At 39.9% G+C, this 18093-nt stretch overlaps 1 protein-coding gene across 2 annotated transcripts; it reads right to left on the bottom strand.

Moving 5' to 3' along the window:
- Positions 1–88: 88 nt before the first annotated feature.
- Positions 89–16802, bottom strand: shprh (SNF2 histone linker PHD RING helicase). 2 transcript variants are annotated; one of them, XM_028000894.1, is made up of 30 exons: positions 16649–16802; positions 15304–15903; positions 14080–14209; positions 13765–13980; positions 13512–13590; positions 12537–12687; positions 12347–12446; positions 11998–12257; positions 11265–11906; positions 10316–10567; positions 10147–10225; positions 9904–10067; positions 9566–9822; positions 9304–9425; positions 9029–9117; positions 8756–8848; positions 8540–8647; positions 7007–7149; positions 6756–6929; positions 5972–6034; positions 5664–5889; positions 5337–5474; positions 4421–4522; positions 4248–4319; positions 3355–3543; positions 3189–3281; positions 3009–3095; positions 2734–2912; positions 624–704; positions 89–540 (listed from the first exon to the last, which is right to left on the bottom strand). In XM_028000894.1, exons 2-30 carry the CDS (start codon positions 15892–15894, stop codon positions 444–446), a joined length of 4977 nt encoding a protein of 1658 aa, XP_027856695.1. In that variant the 5' UTR covers positions 15895–15903; positions 16649–16802; the 3' UTR covers positions 89–443. The 2 variants fall into 2 exon arrangements, with proteins under 2 accessions (XP_027856695.1, XP_027856696.1); XM_028000895.1 differs by lacking the exons at positions 14080–14209; positions 15304–15903; positions 16649–16802 and having other exon boundaries at positions 13749–13899.
- Between the last annotated feature and the right edge of the window lie 1291 nt (positions 16803–18093).

Genomic DNA, 18093 nt, shown 5'->3' with positions numbered 1-18093 from the left:
TTTAGCAGACATTTGTAAGAGTAAAGACGAGTGGACTGAGTGGTTTCCTGTTTATTCGTTCTTTAATGAAATAAATAAAAGCCCAACATCGTTTCACTGACATACTTTTATTTACCGCTTGTGGTAGCTTCACCTGAATGAGGTTTTATTGTGGCCGTACAGTGAGATTCAGAGTAGCGCATGATGCTGTACAGTCTAGTCAAATGTAACAACCAAGAGTGAATATAAACAACTGAGTCTGTTAGAACGAGAACTGACTTACATTTAAAATCTGATTTTAAATATGTTTTGGCAAACACGTTGCTTGTTGTCAGTGGTTTGATAAGAAAAACAATAATATATTCTTGGAAATGCATTTCATAAGTTGCTTACATATATATATAAAAAGGAATGTGCAAAATCATTGTACTTCCATCACCACTGGGTACAGAGTCAGTTCGGATTCACTCCAGAGGTTCAGTGTCCTCCGTAAACAGATCGGCAAGGTCAGCTACCGTCAGAATGGCAGCCTCCGAATGCTTCATGGCTGTGCTGGTGTGACTACAATTAAAGCAAAACACTTTCTGTTAGTATTTAAATTAATAGTACATATACCAATAATGATGTTTTGAAGCTAAAACCACCTCTTTTCTGCTGTCTTCAGCATCGCTTGCATTCGCTCCTCAATAGTGGATTTGATTAGGAATCTGTGTACAAATGTCGGCCTATTGGACAGAGAACACGAATGTTACATTTTTCCACATTTTGTCATGTGTCAACCACAAACTTCCATGTATTTTATCTGGGTTGTATATGATAGGTCAAAGAGAGAATTAAACACATTTAATTCAGCCAAAGTTGTCCACAATGATGTACAGTCATGGCCAAACGTATTGAGAATGACGCAAATATTATATTTTCACATGATCTGTTGCCCTCTGGTTTTCATGTGTGTATGTCAGATGTTGTCATCACATACAGAAATACAATTGCAATCATATTATGAGTAACAAAAGCTTTTAATGACAGTTAGAATGAGTTAATGCAGCAAGTCAATATTTGCAGTGTTGACCCCTCTTCTTCAGGACCTCTGCAATTCTCCCTGGCATGCTCTCAATCAATTTCTGGACCAAATCCTGACTGATAGCAGTCCATTCTTGCACAATCAATGCTTTCATTTTGTCAGAATTCCTAGGTTTTCGTTTGTCCACCCGTCTCTTGATGATTGACCACAAGTTTTCAATGGGATTAAGATCAGGGGAGTTTCCAGGCCATGGACCCAAAATCTCTATGTTTTGTTCCCTGAGCCAGTTAGATATCACCTTTGCTTTATGGCAAGGTGCTCCATCATGCTGGAAAAGGCATTGTTCATCACCAAACTGCTCTTGGACGGTTGGGAGAAGTTGCTCTCGGAGGACATTCTGGTACCATTCTTTATTCATGGCTGTGTTTTTAGGTAAGACTATGAGAGAGCCGACTCCCTTGGCTGAGAAGCAACCCCACACATGAATGGTTTCAGGATGCTTTACAGTTGGCATGAGACAAGACTGGTGGTAGCGCTCACCTCGTCTTCTCCGAACAAGCTGTTTTCCAGATGTCCCAAACAATCGGAAAGGGGATTCATCAGAGAAAATGACTTTACCCCAGTCCTCAGCAGTCCACTCCCTGTACCTTTTGCAGAATATCAGTCTGTCCCTGAAGTTTTTCCTGGAGAGAAGTGGCTTCTTTGCTGCCCTCCTTGAGACCAGGCCTTGCTCCAAGAGTCTCCGCCTCACAGTGCGTGCAGATGCACTCACACCTGCCTGCTGCCATTCCTGAGCAAGCTCTGCACTGCTGGTAGCCCGATCCCGCAGCTGAAACACTTTTAAGAGACGGTCCTGGCGCTTGCTGGTCTTTCTTGGGCGCCCTGGAGCCTTTATGGCAACAATGGAACCTCTCTCCTTGAAGTTCTTGATGATGCAATAGATTGTTGACTGAGGTGCAATATTTCTAGCTGCGATTCTCTTTCCTGTTAGGCCGTTTTTGTGCAGTGCAATGATGACTGCATGTGTTTCTTTCAAGATAACCATGGTTCACAGAAGAGAAACAATGATGCCAAGCACCAGCCTCTTTTTAAAGTGTCCAGTGGTGTCATTCTTACTTAATCATGACAGATTGATCTCCAGCCCTGTCCTCATCACCACCCACACCTGTGTTAATGGAGCAATCACTGAAACAATGTTAGCTGGTCCTTTTAAGGCAGGGCTGCAATGAAGTTGAAATGTGTTTTGGGGGATAAAGTTCATTTTCTAGGCTCTTTTCTATCACTCTTTATAACATTCTGGAGTATATGCAAATTGCCGTTATAAAAACTGAAGCAATAGACTTTGTAAATATTAACATTTGAATCATTCTCAAAACATTTGGCCATGACTGTACTCCTTTGTCTGACACATCAGATAAAAACCTTTATAAAATACACTGACGTTTGTGGTCGTAGCAACACGGATTGTAAAAACATTTAAAGGGGAAGCGTATTTTTGCAGAGTACTGAGAAGGTTAAACTAAAAGCTTAAAGTTAAATATGCAAAAGACATCACTGGAAAGTTCTGTATGTGTGCTTGATGTAAGATTGTGAATTGCAATTGTCAAAAAGTGATCATTTGAGCTTGTATAAGAAAGCTTTGAAAATGGAAAAATTGCCCCTCATTACATCTTTACTTGAAGGAACTCAAGTTAGATTTCTTTCTTGATGTGCAGCTTCCTGTCGCTTACTTTGTTTGGCCAATCCGGTGCACCCTCCCTATAGCCTGGAGTTCGTGAGCTGGGTTGAGGATTGGTTCGACTAGCAACACATGTGTTGCTTCGATGATATTCAGCCCATTGGAGCCAGTGTGGAGTGGGAGGAGGAGAATATTGATCTTTTCACTGTATTTGAAAGAACTAAGATTCTCCTGAAAACATACAAAAAAAAAATATCAGTGAATAAACTAATCGCAAAGAGATTTAGATGGTTTGCCATGATTCCTGTGAAATGTTTCAAGTCAAACCTGGAACTTATGAATTCCGTTGATTTGTGAAAACTCCAGGTTATTGTCCAACAAGGCCTTTGCGATGATGTCCAGGACACTCTGCCACTGTTCACAAGACACAAGGAAACAATCCAGATCACATCCAAGCTCAATATCGCGACAAACCATAGTCCTTCGTAACAGAAACGCTTCATTTACCATTGAAAAGACGAGACATTTGGCTCCGGGATCGTTCATCTGGATCTGCTTTAGTGTTCTCACAACCGCCTCCACTTTGGTAGAGTGGCTTCCCTGCACAAAACGATTGCAACTGTTAACAAAAAGTCCAAAACTTAACATATTTAAAATGTAATTGTCGATCAACCTTGACTGGTATGTCCTGGTCGTGGCTGGATGACTGGGTAGTGAACACGTAGGAGATTTCTGTGTGGGAAGTGGTCTGTCTACAAATGGCACACTTGATGGCTCGCCGCCTTGAGCCCACGCTGTACTGCTCCACGATGATGGCAATGCACTCGTTACAGAAGCAGTGGCCGCAAGTCAACACGGCCCACTATAAGGAGGAAACAACAGTGGAAAGTAAGTAATTCAGTTTGCAACCTGATTGAGATTATTTTTGACTTGCTGCACCCCGAGAACAGCATAATAGCAGTGACGTTATGGTAAATTTGATTAAATGTCAAATGTTATAAAAAATTCAAAAACAAAAGCAATAAATAGGCCTGTCACAATAACACATTTTACTGGACAATAAATTGCCCCAGAAGTTAATGCGATAAATGATAATAGTGTTGTTTGTGGAGACCATTTTCATGTGCTATAATGGTCATAGCATGATAATGCCAGAACACATTGTCAAAGATCAATAAACTTTAAATTCTCATGAACATTTAACACAGGAAATGCAAGACATTTTAAATATTCAAAATAAAGAAAAGAAACAGCAAATAAAATGAATCATGAAGTCTCTGTAAATAAAACCAGGGCCGGTTGAGACCAAAGCACCAGACTTTAGTCCAATTTTTGGTATTAAAAGAGAAAAACGCTAACTCATACAAATGGAAATTATTGAACTCATCTTAATTTATCATTCAAATTTATCATGATCTATTGCTTATTGTGACAAGCCTAGCAATAAGCATCCGAAAAATAGTTTTAAGTTGATATTTATGGGAATATTGCTTAAAAGTTGAGCCCTGTTCTTTCATTCTTTCAATATAAAAACTTGCCATCTTTAAATCTACCATCAACACTCACCTCCTGCCCCAGAGGACGAGCACAGATGGGGCATAGCTCTGGGTTCAGCCCTCCAGTTGACTTGTCCTGTGACTTTGATACAGAATTCAAGCAACATGGAGTCAAACTACATTAAATATTTCCTAATTACTCCAAATGATACAACGAAATGCTGCTAGCGATCATAAATGTACCTTTTCCAGATTGGTTAGGTACAGAAACTGTCCAAGCTTCTTTTGGAGTTGAGACTTGGCCACAGCTTGGTCGTTCAGGAGCTTGACCCTGTTCTGCTCCACCTGACAGCGAAACAATGGAGAGCAGAGGGCAAAAAAATAGTTTGTTGCTTTTGTTGCTTTTCTATCAGTGAAAATGTTTTGTAATTAAAGTCAGTGAGCACAAGGGTTGAAACTAGATAAAAATACACCGTAAGACCTTTTAATGTAGGGCTGGGCAATAAATCAATAACTAAGCGACAGACACGTGATCAATATCAATAGATAATATGTCTGACAGAATATTTAAGAATTTCACTGAATTCAGAACCGCACAGAATTCTGGGTGATTTAGGCAGAGAAAAGACTTTATCTGCTCAACCACGCAAGCTAAGCAAGGTGAGTCGCATCAACTAACTCGCTCGCTCTTTGGTTACCTAGCAACAACCTGTGGAGTAACATGAGCAGCAGCAGTTTCAGGTTTCGTCTTCGTGCCTCCAGAAATGTTTTAGCTCAATTAGTTATTTTTCCTAGTTAAATAAAAATACCCACATACATCCACACCATTATATAACTTAAAAATTGTGTAACACAACATTATTGTTTACTGCAATAACTTTTGAGACAATTTATTGTCCAGCAAAATATGTTATCATAACTGCTTAAAAATAAAACAATGACAGAGTAAAAATCTGGATGAAATAGGAAAGGTCATGGCACTAGATTGGCAGTATTCCAAATATTTAAAACAAAAAAACTAATCAATAAATCTTGATATTGACTGATTTGAAACTATTATATCGTGATATGTTTTTCAGTCATATCATACAGTCCTACTTTAATAATTCGGGTTTAAACATCCGATTAGTTACAGATTATATCACTACTGTTTACTTACTTCATGTGGCTCTATAATGTGCAGCAGTTTGGGCTTCGGCTCGTCAGGTAGACGAACACGCAGCCGTTCAGTCGCCATGCCCAACTCATCAATGGCCGACACGTGATTGCGCAGCACCATCCAGTACTCATGCAACACCTGGAATAACAGCAAAGGAATCATCTTTCTACCTTGCATAAGTACAACTGTATAACATTCTGGTAGGTGTAGAAATACAAGTTACAGACAAATACGAAAATCTCTTTGACCTTTTGTAATTAACATTTTTCCTAAAGCAGACAGAAGATTTTCTTCTTCAATTCCAAAATATAAGAGAGGCCTGCTTACCTTATACTCCTTCTTCCAGTTTTCAAACAGCTCCATGAACATGTTGCCCTCCTCCGCCAGCTCCGGGTCCATGCGCTTAGCTTTGGCGAACGACAGGATGGCTTTCAGAGTGCGCTCCGCCTCGCTCGCCGCCCACAGACCTCGACTGGTGGTGGGGAGGCGGTCGTCCACCAGGCCTTCCTCATCCTCGATCATCTCTTCGAAGATGGCCATCTGGCCTTTCACTCTGATGACGGATTTTGTTTCTATCACTTCAGGTGTTCAATTTCAATACGAGTTGGAAAACTCTAGGACGCCTGCTTACTTACGTGTGAGCAAACAACTTGGATTCATAATCAGTGAAAAGCTCGTCAGCTTTACAAAACACACAGCTGCGACATAAAAAGAGGTGAGTTATAGTTCATGACTTTTAAAGCTGATTTATGTAACTTTTATAAACAATGTTTTTCTTAAATATTTGCTGAAACAGTCACTATGTCCTGACAGTATAAGGTGAGGCAGATGACCTGTGAAAAACAAACAAAAGAAACATATCGAGCTCCCCTGTGGTCCCACTGCCATCTGCAAAAATACACAGCTTGGTCAAAAACAACCAATAAGAACCAGGAGGAGGGTCTTTGCACAGTCAATCAGGCTCGTGTACATGCTGCTAAATGTGCTAATGACACATTCTTATACAAAATCGCATATCCGCCGATATAGGTGGCCATGCTAACTAGCCTTAGCATTTTGAGAGGAGCTAGCTGTGATGGGAGCTAGCTCTAGGCTATCAGAAAGCAAGGGTGGAAGGTGTGAGCAGCACATACCCAAGAATAACTGACTCTCCTCCGGGCTCTGATTAGTTGTTTCTGGCCAAGCGGTGTATTTCTCAAAAGGGCAGTAGAACCACATGGAGGAGGTACATTTTTTTCCACATATTATCTGTCTCATGCTCTGCTGTCATGACACAGCCGCAGTTTTTACAAATATGTAAAATGCATGTTGTTCATAAAAGCTTTAATAGGGTGCGTTCATACAACTACATATTGCACATATTGTAGAGTATCATGAATAACGTGATGTTGATCTTGAGTACTGGTACCGGTAACTTACTTATTGAGTGGCAGTCGCATTGGCCTAAGATGGCAAATGGTGGCCTCTTCAATCACTTCCTTAGAAGCCGGGCCCTCAAGACTCTTCACTGCGTCCCGGACAGTCTGTTGTGACTTCATTAGATCTTGCATTTGTGTGGTGAGAAGGAACTGCAGACCACAAGCGTCACGGAACCTGCAGGGAACCCAGCATGTTTTTAGTGTGTTATTAGCGTGAATGCTAACGATGGAAGCTAAGTAGAGGCTTTTTACTTGTCTGCCATGGAGAGTTTGTTGGCCTGCTGCTTGTAGCTGGAAGTTAGCTCATTCTTCACACGGGACACCAGATCTTCGTCGGTGGAACAGCGGGTTGACATCTGAATGACTTCCAACCACCAGGGGGAGTTTAAGTTCACCTGGAGATTAAAAGACAAATCTGTCTGATTGGAAGCTTATCTGAATATGTTTTTGGTATTATCTCAGAAAATAGTGAGGTAATTATTTTAATCACACTATTGGATTCTTGAATAACATGAGTATTTTACATTTAAAGTGGCAATTAGGAAAGAAGCCAAAAGTAGATTGATTACAAACAGGTTTTATACTGTATATATATACAGTACAGACCAAAAGTTTGGACACACCTTTTAATTCAATGAGTTTCCTTTATTTTCATGACTATTGACATTGTAGATTCACACTGAAGGCATCAAAACTATAAATAACACATGTGGAAATATGCACTAAACAAAAAAGTGTAAAACAACTGAAAATACCCCTTATATTCTAGTTTCTTCAAAGTAACAACCTTTTGCTGTGATTACTGCTTTGCACACACTCTGCATTTTCTTGATGAGCTTCAAGAGGTCGTCACCTGACATGGTTTTCACTTCATAGGTCAACCTGCCCTGTCAGGTTAATAAGTGGGATTTCTTGCCTTATAAATAGTCATGAAAATAAAGAAAACCCATTGAATTAGAAAGGTGTGTCCAAACTTTTGGTCTGTACTGTATATATATACATATATACACTGCTCAAAAAAATAAAGGGAACACTTAAACAACACAATATAACTCCAAGTAAATCAAACTTCTGTGAAATCAAACTGTCCACTTAGGAAGCAACACTGATTGACAATCAATTTCACCTGCTGTTGTGCAAATGGAACTTTGTACAGAACAAAGTATTCAATGATAATATTTCTTTCATTCAGATCTAGGATGTGTTATTTGAGTGTTCCCTTTATTTTTTTGAGCAGTGTATATATATATATATATATATTTCTTTGCTGCCCAGCTGCTGCAAGAAAATGTCGGTAGTTTGATTTTTGCTCTAAACAAAAACATTGTTCAGTATTGAAAAGGAAGGTAGATGCATTTTGTCTATCAAACTGAATCTTAAAGTATTCAATGAAACACAAAGTCAACTTTGCATGGCAATGTCGCTTTTTTGCATATAATCATAATCTTGTACAGTTCAACATGAAAGCAATGGAACATATGCCCAAAATCTCAGAACTAATTTTGAGTAATTATCTAAAAGTTCTTTCATTTCATATTTTTCATTTTGTTTCTATTGATGTTGCAGTTTGTTTACTCAAGTTTGTTATGTTCAAAAACTAGAAATACAAATAATAGAAAAAGCAATAAAACAATAATAAATATTTCTGTTGTAATTGCTCATCTTGTTCAGATAAGAAAGGAACCTTATTGAAAAGTTCATCTATTTCTGTCGTGTAAAAATAATAAATTTGACAACAACAACAAACGTTTGAATGTTTCTGAAAGAACATGTGCCATTTCTCACTTTGCGCTTCAGCTCTTTGATGTTCTGCAGCACTGGTTGCAGGGCCTGATGGGCGTCGGCCACCTCCGAGTCGTATTTGGTCATGTAATGCTGCCGCAGCTGCTCAGCCTGCAGACGAACAAATGTTTTAAAAGGAAACAAATCTGGAGCAGACCTCCAACGACGGTTATATGTAAAACATTACACTTGTCTCTGCAACAAATCTGCGCTGCGTACCTCTTCACCGAGTCGGTCATCTCTGAGTGTTGGAGGAATCCCACGATGCTTTGCATTGAGCAGCTCCATTAGGTTGTGAGTGGCATGAAGTCGCTGGTTTGCATTAATGGTGAAAGAATAATATTAAACTCTTAAATTTGGACAAAACTGGAGAAGGGCACGACTTCCTACATTTATAACCCTTGAATTTTTTCCGCGTTTGCCACTCTACAACTACAAACGTCAATGTAGTGTTGAAGAAGAAGATAAATAAACAACAATGATCCCACACACCTGTAACGAATCAGTTTTCAGCCGGCCTTTGTGCTCCTCTGATGAGCGCAGAACTTCTCTATACATCTCCACAGCCTCTACAAACTCGCCTGCAGGTGACAAAAGAAGCAGTTGTCCTGAGTGACTCTTGCTGCAATTTTGAGGTAATGAGATGAAACTATAGGAATAACCTCACATATCAGTACAAAAAGCAACAAAGATGAGATCATGCCTCGTGTTTTGTTTTGAACTTCTTCCCATGGGAAACGGGAGCAAAGCGGGCGGGCGTTTTATACCTCGGATGATGTGAATTCCAGCCAAGCCGTTGAGTGCGCACACCAGCTGTCTGTGAGCTTCTTCACACTCCACTCGACATTTCTTCTGCAAGGACTTGAGGAGCTCCTCCATTGTCATGGTGCTGAAAGAAGAGAAATACGCTTAAATCTCGCTTACAGAGACTTGGTAAGCTTAAAATAAACACAAATGCGTCCTATTAGCTTTCTGGTTTACTCTACTGAGTCTAGAAGGGTTAGTAATTAGCAGGTGCTAAAAGAAAACCTTTTCTGCAGAGGCAGGAACTCCCCCCTCACGGCCTGCGGATGGCAGCAGGCCTGGCGCAGCCTCAGCAGCGGGTACAGGATGGTGTTGACGGTGCGCCGGTCCAGGCTGCCCAGTTTCAGGCTCCAATCGGAGATTTTCCTGAGTTTGACCAGAGCGTCCTGGGAGCAGACCTCGTGCTGGCGATGGTAGAAATGGCCCTCAACAGGAGAAAAGTGAAGCCAGTGCACCTCCTCTGTCTGAGGGGGGATCTGAATCTGAAGAGGGAAGAATAAATAATGCATTTAGTTGCTGTGAAGTTGTCTGAAAAGACGGCGCGGAGCTCTTAAAAACAATACCTGATCGATGACGTCCTTTTTAGCCGACCGCCACAATATCTGAGCAATCACATTGTACAGAGGTTCTGTGTTTCCACGGCGATAGGGGCGATAAAGCAGCTGGTCCCACCAGTATTTCACCCAGTATGGATCCGCTCCAAGAAAAAGAGTCAGGCCGTACAGATCTACAAAACATGACGAGTTCAGCAGGGAACGGAGAGATTTAACGGACTCAGGTTGACGGTTTTCCATCTACAACTTTACCTTCAAGGCCTCGTTGGACAGGAGTGCCGCTGACGCACCAACGGTTGATGGAGGCAAGACGCAGAGCCATTTCTGCAGCCTGGGGGCCAGAAAAGTAGCACACATAAATTGACCCGATTGTGAATAACAAAATACAAAACGAGCTCAGAAGATTGCGACCTCGACTCACCTTGGCAGTGGGACACTCGACCATCTGGGCCTCGTCCAGACAGATGCGCCACCACTCCACGGCCACCAGAGGGCTGGGGACCGCCATGTAGCGCTTCTGGTTGCGGAAGCGTCGGCCGTCCTTGCTGTTGCTGTGGGGGATGTCGACGTAGTTGAGCTCAGAGCGAAGAACGTCGTAGGTGGTGATGACCACATCCTGCTCGGCAAGCATCCGAGGCTGGATAAACCCGTGTTTCTTCACGCCCTGATACACCTGAGAGATGGACACACACACGGAGTTATTTTAGAGAAGAACAGGAGTTGTAAAAAAATAAAATGAAATGTGAAAAAACAGATGTAAGGTGGAGTTTAATAAAATAGAATGACAACTATTTCCAACACATAGAAAGACATAAAAGGTTTTAAAACTAAATAGAGCTGAAACGATTAATCGAATTAATCGATTATTGAAATAATCTTAAACTAATTTAATAATTGATTAATCATTATGTAGACTCAAAGAAGGTCATTTGCTGAAATAAGAAAACATATTCAGAGCAGTGAATAGTCAAAACTGTACAAAATATATATCCATTTTGTATTTACAGTAAGTCAAAAAATGCCTTTTACCCAAAACTCTTCAGGTGTCATAGATTTAGCTTCACCAGGTTCAAATTCACTAAAGAAATGCTTTTTTAATGCATTTTAGGCACAAAAATATATATATTTTCTTAATCTAAAAAATGAATTGAACGTTTCTAACCACTTTTTTATGTATTTCTAATATTGTATAGAAATACATTAAAGTAGTTAAATGAAAACTGTAGAATGTGCCAGTATTTTTATCGGATTAATCAATTAATCGTCAGAATAACTGACGATTAATCAATTAATCACCAATCAATTGATTAGCTAATTGATTGCAGAACTATTTAGCTGCTTTAAAAACATTTTAAATAAATGTCGCTCACCAGCACGCGCAGGGAGGAGGATCTGACGTGGCGGTTGATCTCCTCCACCCACTGGTGGCAGATGGAGCTGGGCGAAATGATGAGCGTCGCACCAGTGGATACTGGTTTCATAGCCACCAGGCAGTGAGGGCAGTAGAAGGGCGTTGTTGTGAGGCTCTCCTCCTTATAGTTCACACATTCTGCGTGCTGCCACAGCTGACAGTTCATACACTGCACACGCGGCTTGTAGTCAATAATGCCCAGCTCTCCACAGATGCACTCAAAGCGGTAATCTGCGGTGTTGAACGGGACTACGGACGCTCTGGTAGGAGTTTCCGTCTCATCCTGTGAATCTGTCCCAGAGGCTTCTTCTCCTCTGTCTGCTCTGGGAATCTCCTGTGTGTCTGACTCAAGTTTACCCAAAGAAAGCCGTAAAGATACTGCGGCGGAACCCGTCGACGTCACACCACCTTCCAGGTCTGCTTTCTTGTTCGCATTTTCCTCCCATTGCTTTTGTTCTTTTCCCTCTGTGTCACGCCGGTCCGATGCGGGGCTCAGATCTGTTTGATCATCTGAAAGGGAGTTCTGGAGAGCCGCCTCAGCTTTCTCCTTCGCTCGCCTCTGAAACGTCTTCCTTGGCGTGCTCTCTGCTGGTCTGAAGATCTAACAAAGACAAACGTTGATCAAGGAGAGAAATCAAAGTGGCCGATTAATCACATCATCAAATTTTGGCACGGCAGTTGCAGATTCTTACCAACTTGGACGCTGCGGACAAGATTTTCTTTGTTTCTTTGTAGTTCTTCCCCAACTTGAAAGAACCCGCCAGACCCCGGCCCTTTACACGGTCGACAAATCCTTCGTTTATCAGCTTCGCAAGCGTCTTCTTGATGTGATTGCGGTTCTTCAGGAGGTCGTAGCCGTAAGTAGCCCGGATGTAGGTGAACACAGCGTTGACCGAGGCTCCTTTGCCAGTCCGCATCTCCTTTATTGCATTTAGCAACATCACGCGCACAGCTGCAGACAAAAACAAACAAACTCTTAAATAAATGCAAGATCAACTTTGAACATACAGATGTGTCAAGAGACAGATGTGTGTGTCACACCTGGGTGGGATGTTTTTATTTTTGGTTGAGCTTCAGGCTTGCAGCGTGCAGCTTTCACTTCTAACGGACGAGGAGGAACAAAGTAATTCACAGATTTTCCCTGCAGTGAGCAGAAGGTAACAAGCTATGAAAATGTTGCAGTTTTCAAACGTCTAGTTCAAAAAGATAATACTGTGCAAGAAATTCACACCACAGGCAACGTGAGGGCTTCCTGCTCCAGATTCTGACGAGTATGGAAGAGAATAAGCGCCAAAACCTCCACCGTTTTCCCGAGCCCCATCTCATCAGCCAGGATCCCACCGGGCCACTCGATTCCAGCCAGCGGGAATTCTCGAATTAAGCTAAAATAACAGGAAACAGAGATAAAACTAAACATGTGCTTCAGGATGGAAAAAAAACAGATAAAACTGCAGGCACTAATGCAATATCTTTTTTTAAAAAAAGGATTTAATTTCAATAATTCCTTTTTTGAGTTAGCCTGAATTCAAAGTCGAAATAGGTAGGAGCTGTAAAAACACCCATCTTGTTTATTTTTCAAAAATTGTCCTACCTACGGTATTCGGCTTTGTTTCTTGGTAAGATTATGCACATTTATGGCCCAGTCAGGCTTAGAACATTTTGAAATTTCCTTGCAAAGATGTGACAAAAATCTTTTTGGGGGACATAAGAGCGTGGCTTTGCACATCACATGCCGAATCATCCAACGATTTTATGCATTCAAAGTTCTATTTTTATTTTGTGGGGACAGATTTGAAAGTGAAACCCAGATGGCTTCATCGAGGAGCAAAACCCTCCTCTAGCGCCATATGATATCCAAACTATAAAATTTGTGTTGAGCTGTAGCACCGCCTACTGGTGGGTGGTGTTACATTTATCCAAAAACTAGTGCACGCACTTTACTTTATTTCCAAGGAAAGTCTCCAGATTTTCTGGTTAAGGTTGCGGTGCGAGTTTAATTGGGGGGAGAAAAAATGGCAGAGCAACTTCAGCAGAGTTTCATTGTCTGCTGGTTTGTTTTTCCTAACAAAGTAACAGCTGTAGAACTATGACAAAAAATGCTCAAAAAGAAAGCACTAAAATACAAACTAAGACGAGGAATATAAATAGATTTGTTATTGTTCTTATTATTGATTATACGTGTTTCAGAAAAAGTGGTTCTTCTTACCAGCCGGTAAAGGGATTATAGAACAACTTCTTGCCACATAAAGTCACAACCTCTCGCCACAGAAAATGCAGGGAGTGTTCTACAAACAAAAACAGAAAATACATCACAATCTTCAATATATAAAGCTAGCATCATCTCTGGTTTTTCTACAAACACTCGAAACATATGTTTCACCTTTGATATAGTCTCAAGAAAATCATTTGAATTCCCAAGTTTTACTAAAATGGACATGCATACCTTTCACCATACGTACCTTTAGGTGTACTGATGTTATACTTCTCTCTCCTCAGCATCCAGTTGACGGCCTGGCTCTGATAGGGCCTGAGGACGGGAATCAGAACCTTGTGCTGGACGTCGTATGTTACATCCTGGTTCTCCTTCTGGTGCTGGTGCCTTACGTAATCGTAGAGTTCCTCCACGTTCTGCCTCTCCAGATCAGTGTCGCACTCCTCCTCGTTCTCTACGACTTCTGCATCAAAATAAAAAGACAAAACGGTTAAGAGACAGCTTTGAAGGAGCATGGGGTTTATTTAGTGGCTAATGTTACAAACTGGGCCCAAACACGTACCAGGAATGATGAAATCGTAGAAATATTCCATCAGCTTCTGCATTATCTGAGTCGCTTTCTTTGGCCGAGCGTTTCCCTCGCTGAGGAACTCTGGCTTCCCCAGCCCAGTTTCCAGTAGGTAAATTCCCACCTGTCACACAAAGACAACACTCAGCTTTCATGTAGCATGAGGGAAACAATATTATTATGTCTTAAATTAGCTCTAAAGCATCCGAGAAACAAATTTGTAATTAATCACTAATTATATCGGCTTATTTACATTACTGTGTACAGACTATAACCCATACTGTCATGTTCAATAAATAAAAAATGTGTTTTAAAAAAAATTTTCAGTAACTAAATTCAGTAAGTGAAACACATTATACAAATAAATTTCACACAGACAGATGTCTTCAAGCCTCCATTTCTGTTAATTATGATGATTTTCTGCTTACAGGTCATAGAAACTCAAAATTTAAGACTAGAATATGAGATCAAACCATTCAAAAAACACACATTTAAAGCAGAAATATGGGATTAATGAAATGTATGCTTAGTAATTGCTTATAGGTTGTTATTTTCAAAAGTGCGCTTAATTTGACAGACGAGCCTCATCGGTGTGTGTTATCTAATTTTGTGAATATGCCTGCAAACGTATGTCTTCCTAATATTACAACCACAAATCCTGTGATATAGTATGATTATGTTACAATAAGTAGGCCTGTCACAATAACACATTTTTCAGGACGATAAATTGTCCCAGTAATTATCGTGACAAATGGTAACATTGTTGTTTTGAAACCATTTTCCAGTAATGTATGGATAACGGCAAAATGGTGTCATTTCATTTTGTGAAGAACATTTAAGACTGGAACATGAAGATATTTAAATATGCAAAACAAAACACAACAACCAAAATCAATACATAACATGTAAAATAAAAAGCACACCCATCCCAAACCGTAAATAAAATGGAGTATGAAGTCTCTGTGAAAAGAATTGCCTGTCAAAAAAATAATAATCATCAGAATGAAAATGATCAAGCTCATTTTAATTTATCATGCAATTAATTGATTAATTGCTTATAGGTGCACATACGCCTGTTGCAATAAGTTACAGAGAGCAAGTTTTGAACTTCACAGTTATGCTCCAATTTGTGTTGATCTGTCAAATATAATCTAAACAAAGTTTGCTGTTGTAACTTGACAAAATGTGGAAAAGTTTAAACGATATCCTAACTTTCACCTTAACTTCCTGCTCCTTGGTTTGGTGGCAGAGTTGCACCACCCTCCTCTTCTGCAGCCAGTCGAGGTCCTCGAATGGGATCCTGCCGAGGCTGCACTCCACGGCATAGCCGTCCTCCTCAGGGCTCCACTGCGGCCCCGAGCTCTCATCACAGCTGCTGTAACTGAGGTAGAGCTGCTTGCCCGTCCGGTACGCCAGAAAAGATCTCTGCTCGTAGTCAGACGGCAGCCAAGCCGGCCTGATGCTGAACTCCCCGATAAGAGCCTTCCAGACGTGGCCCAGCTTTAAAGCCGGCACCACAGAGAGCGCCAGAGACACGGAGGCGGCGCCGCTGTCCGAGGACGTGCTGGGAAGTTCATCTGACAACTGAACCGAACGACCGCAGGCGTCCTCCTCGGTGATGTCTTCTACGACGGAGAGAAAAGAGGTGCAGGCGGTAGGGTCGCCTGACAGACAGGAAGAGGAGGACGGAGTCTGGTCTTCTTCCTGGACGGCTTCGTTCTTCCGGTCCTCCAGCATGTTCCATTCCAGCCTCCTCTTTGATTCTTCGTCCACCCTCACAGGAGGGGCCCTTTTCCTTCGACTGCTCATTGTAAAAACCTTAACAGAGACCAAAATTAATAAGGAATTACTTATTACCTTGTACCACATCAAAAAAATAGGAGCCACATAATTAAACAAAGCAAGATAAAGTGTCATTATGGGGCAACACAAACATTTATTCTGTTTATTTATAGGTATAAAAGGGACATACATTAAATTAGAATAAAAGAGTAAAAACTGAAGATGGGAAACTAGTGTCCCATTTCTCAGTGGAATATTACCTATATTAAGAGCTAGAAAGTGAGAGAGTCAAGAAGCTGGAATTGAGCCTTACTCTATAAATGTTTCTTCAATTTTATAGATTTCTTTGTACATGATTAAAAGACGTTGCACAACAATGTCTCTTATGCTTTATGCAAGTCCAACTTTTGTATTTTGCTGCGTCTAGTAGAAGCTTTTCTAAAGGGTTACTAGCTTTTAACTATGACGCGCTCGTCATTTTGCTACTTAACCTGTCAGTTAAGAGCATTTGTATCATTACAAAACCTATGTAATGTACTTGGCTCCACAACATCAGGTGAAACACAGACGTAAATTAACACCGCTTCTAATTTTAGGTTAAAACCTACTGCTAACCAGCAACTAGTTTGTTTATCCACCTGCACAGAGTACTTTTTCAGGATTTGAAATACGGAAGCCTCGCTGCTAATATAAACAACGCTACAGAGAGAGCACTTTCACCTAACGTGGTAGATTTATCGTTGGACATATACCAGCAAATTATATTAAAAACAACATTTACTTTCTTAGCCTTCCCCAAGCTGCTCCGCTGACTACGACTGTAACAAAAATCGCTTCATGATGTAGAAGCTCCTCTTTAACGAGCAGAAAAGGCATCAAAAACACAGTTCAATTATCCACAGCGACGTTCATGTCCGCCATTTTTAAATGCAGGAAGTGACGTTGGAGGGGGGAAAAAAAAGCATAGTTTTTGGAAAATAAAGCTCCTCACAATATCTTTTCTGATCAATTTAAGTGAAGTTTTTTATTTTTATTATTATTGTTTTGTCTTGTTTCCGTCTGAGGACGTAGAATTTCCAGAGTTTAACCTCTTCGTTCTGCGTTAAAGTCATACTGAAAATAAATAATAAAAAACGCTTTCCACGATAAAAAAAAAAAAAAAACTTTTAAAAAAACTAGATGTTTACTTTCATACAGTTTAGGTCAAATTTAGCATATACATGCATTTTGAAGATAGTCATAACAAATACCAAAATCTCAAATATAATATTTTCAAGTTATTCGATTAAAAACCTTTTTTTTGTTTTTCTTTTTTTTTCTGGTTCTGATGTGTATTATGGGTACAAAGGTACAAGTACGTACATTACTGTATTGTCAAATAAATATTTATGTTTCATCCTATAAATTCGTATAACTGTTGACTTATTCATTAGCTAGAGACACTTTTGAAGTCGTAAGATAATTTATATTTATATCACAAATAAATGTAATTGATTAATATTTGTTGTAATGTATCATATTTGTTGATTTAATAAATTCGTAGTTAAATACTTAAGTAATTATTTTTCAATAATCCATTTTTCGAATGTATCACAAGAATTGTTCAAATAAATATTACAATAATTAATTTTAATTTGATCTCCTTATGCATTCACGTTTTAAACAGCAATTTCCATATTTCATAGTTTACTTCTGTATTTCATAACTGCCTGATGAGTCTAAATCATTAGTTTTCCTATGTCACAATGTAAGGCTAATATAATAAATGAATATATCTAATTATTTAATTATAATTAAATATATAGTTTTTGCACCAATAGTTTATACACTAATGGCAATACAAAGTTAAAAAAAAAGTATCGACTTAATTATAAAACTAATCAATGAAATGGATAAAATGATGCAACAGATTCAACTTAAATACAATAATTGTGACTCAACATGTTCGTCTTGGAGTAGCTTTACAAATGCTGCTGCTGGAACAAACCGCAGCGTTTAAAAACGGGGTTTCTTAATATAAATAATTAATGAATTATTTTTATCATTCATTGGGATAATTTAAACTGATTTTAAACTTTTCATTTAAATAAAGGTTGTCATACCATACAATTACCACATGGTGTCACAAGAGAGCAGCCCCCGTTTTCAGCTGCAGCGGTAAACTGCACGTGCATCACATCTGTCCGTGACCAAACGAAACAGGAGCGTTTTCTGTACATGAAGTTT

The sequence above is a fragment of the Xiphophorus couchianus genome, chromosome 19 (assembly GCF_001444195.1).
Source record: "Xiphophorus couchianus chromosome 19, X_couchianus-1.0, whole genome shotgun sequence".
In the NCBI taxonomy this organism is placed as follows: domain Eukaryota; kingdom Metazoa; phylum Chordata; class Actinopteri; order Cyprinodontiformes; family Poeciliidae; genus Xiphophorus; species Xiphophorus couchianus.
This window is presented reverse-complemented; position numbering and strand designations above follow the sequence as displayed.

Bases quoted from the DNA above. Each gene is read 5' to 3' on its own strand.
- shprh (XM_028000894.1), bottom strand. From the start codon at position 15,894: ATGAGCAGTCGAAGGAAAAGGGCCCCTCCTGTGAGGGTGGACGAAGAA. The intron at 10,068-10,146 runs GTAAAGTTGTAG...CATGTTTTGTAG, and splicing joins TGTCCAACGAGGCCTTGAAG to ATCTGTACGGCCTGACTCTT. The intron at 9,823-9,903 runs GTATTGTTTTTA...TTCCCTCTTCAG, and splicing joins AAAAGGACGTCATCGATCAG to ATTCAGATCCCCCCTCAGAC.